This window comes from Octopus bimaculoides, chromosome 19 (assembly GCF_001194135.2).
Source record: "Octopus bimaculoides isolate UCB-OBI-ISO-001 chromosome 19, ASM119413v2, whole genome shotgun sequence".
NCBI classification, from domain to species: domain Eukaryota; kingdom Metazoa; phylum Mollusca; class Cephalopoda; order Octopoda; family Octopodidae; genus Octopus; species Octopus bimaculoides.
In genome coordinates this window covers 5,077,616-5,078,693 of record NC_068999.1, presented here as the reverse complement: position 1 = coordinate 5,078,693, position 1,078 = coordinate 5,077,616, and the positions used below count along the sequence as shown (strand labels likewise).

At 36.6% G+C, this 1,078-nt stretch overlaps 2 protein-coding genes across 3 annotated transcripts in view; one reads left to right on the top strand and one right to left on the bottom strand.

Moving 5' to 3' along the window:
• LOC106869422 (radial spoke head 10 homolog B) overlaps positions 1–699 on the bottom strand; it is an 18,210-nt gene extending 17,511 nt beyond the window's left edge. The window contains exon 1 of the mRNA XM_014915154.2: positions 427–699. Within this exon, the coding sequence (XP_014770640.1) occupies positions 427–632 (206 nt within the window). The 5' untranslated portion in view covers positions 633–699. The remainder of the gene's footprint in view (positions 1–426) is intronic.
• Positions 464–1,078, top strand: part of LOC106869435 (mannose-P-dolichol utilization defect 1 protein homolog) — a 7,259-nt gene continuing 6,644 nt past the window's right edge. For both annotated transcript variants that reach the window (XM_014915182.2, XM_014915180.2), the window contains exon 1: positions 464–585. The gene's annotated coding sequence lies outside the window, so the exon portion shown is untranslated. The remainder of the gene's footprint in view (positions 586–1,078) is intronic.

Genomic DNA, 1,078 nt, shown 5'->3' with positions numbered 1-1,078 from the left:
ATATATATATATATATAAAGCACGACTCATTCGCGATCAGAGCTGTCCGAAAACCGAACTACTACCGTATCTATTTATATATGCACCACTAATCCCTCGCCACATCGCGGTTTATTACTTAAGCTTGCGTCCGATTCCTCCGTGATGTTTCTGCATTTGTAATAAAATAAATATATACAAATTATAAAAATAATTTAAAAAATATATATATATATATACACACACAGTACAGTACTGTTTCTACATAGCGGATTTTTCACCTATCGCGGGGGGAGGGTTTTGGAAACGCAACCCCCGCGATAATCGAGGAATCACTGTACACACAAGCGCACACACATACACAGTGTAGTGTTCCTATACACCCTGTAAACGCTGTTGCCTGATGTTTTGACAACAAACGTTTAAATTCCAATGACGATCGCTTACGTTTTTATCACCACATTGGTCAATAAGGGGCCTTCAGTCACACAAGAAGTTGTCACTTCCGTCTCATCTTGCACCGCTTCGGCTGGTGGTTGCTGCTGCTGTTCCGTTTCCTCCACGTCTTCGTTTTCCCAAGAACTCGGCTCCGTCTTTTCTTCCTCGGTAACTAATATCTCGTCCGTTCTTTTCGCCACTTTCTTCCTCGCCATTCTCTGTCTTTCGCTAGAACATGTGTTAGCGTGTATTGGTTGCCAGGCAACAACGTACTCGAAAACAGTTGACCGACACTCAACAACTTCTTACTTTCTTTTTCTTTTTTTTACTTTATCGCTTTGCTTTCGTACATACATACATAATTTCATATTTATTGATATATAATTTTATATTTATATATACCATAATAATTATATATATATATATATATATACACACACACAAATAAGAGGAATGACCAGCAAAACTGGACTCCTATATGCTAGAAATAGATGCCGAATCACCTGGTTAAATGATTCGGCATCTATTTCTAGCATATTTTGCTGGTCATTCCTCTTATTTGTGTATGTAATATAATTTTAATCTTCGGATTGTTTTTAATATGCTGGACCACTGCTTTTAATTGATTAATATCAATTTCTACCCTTATTATTAAATTATA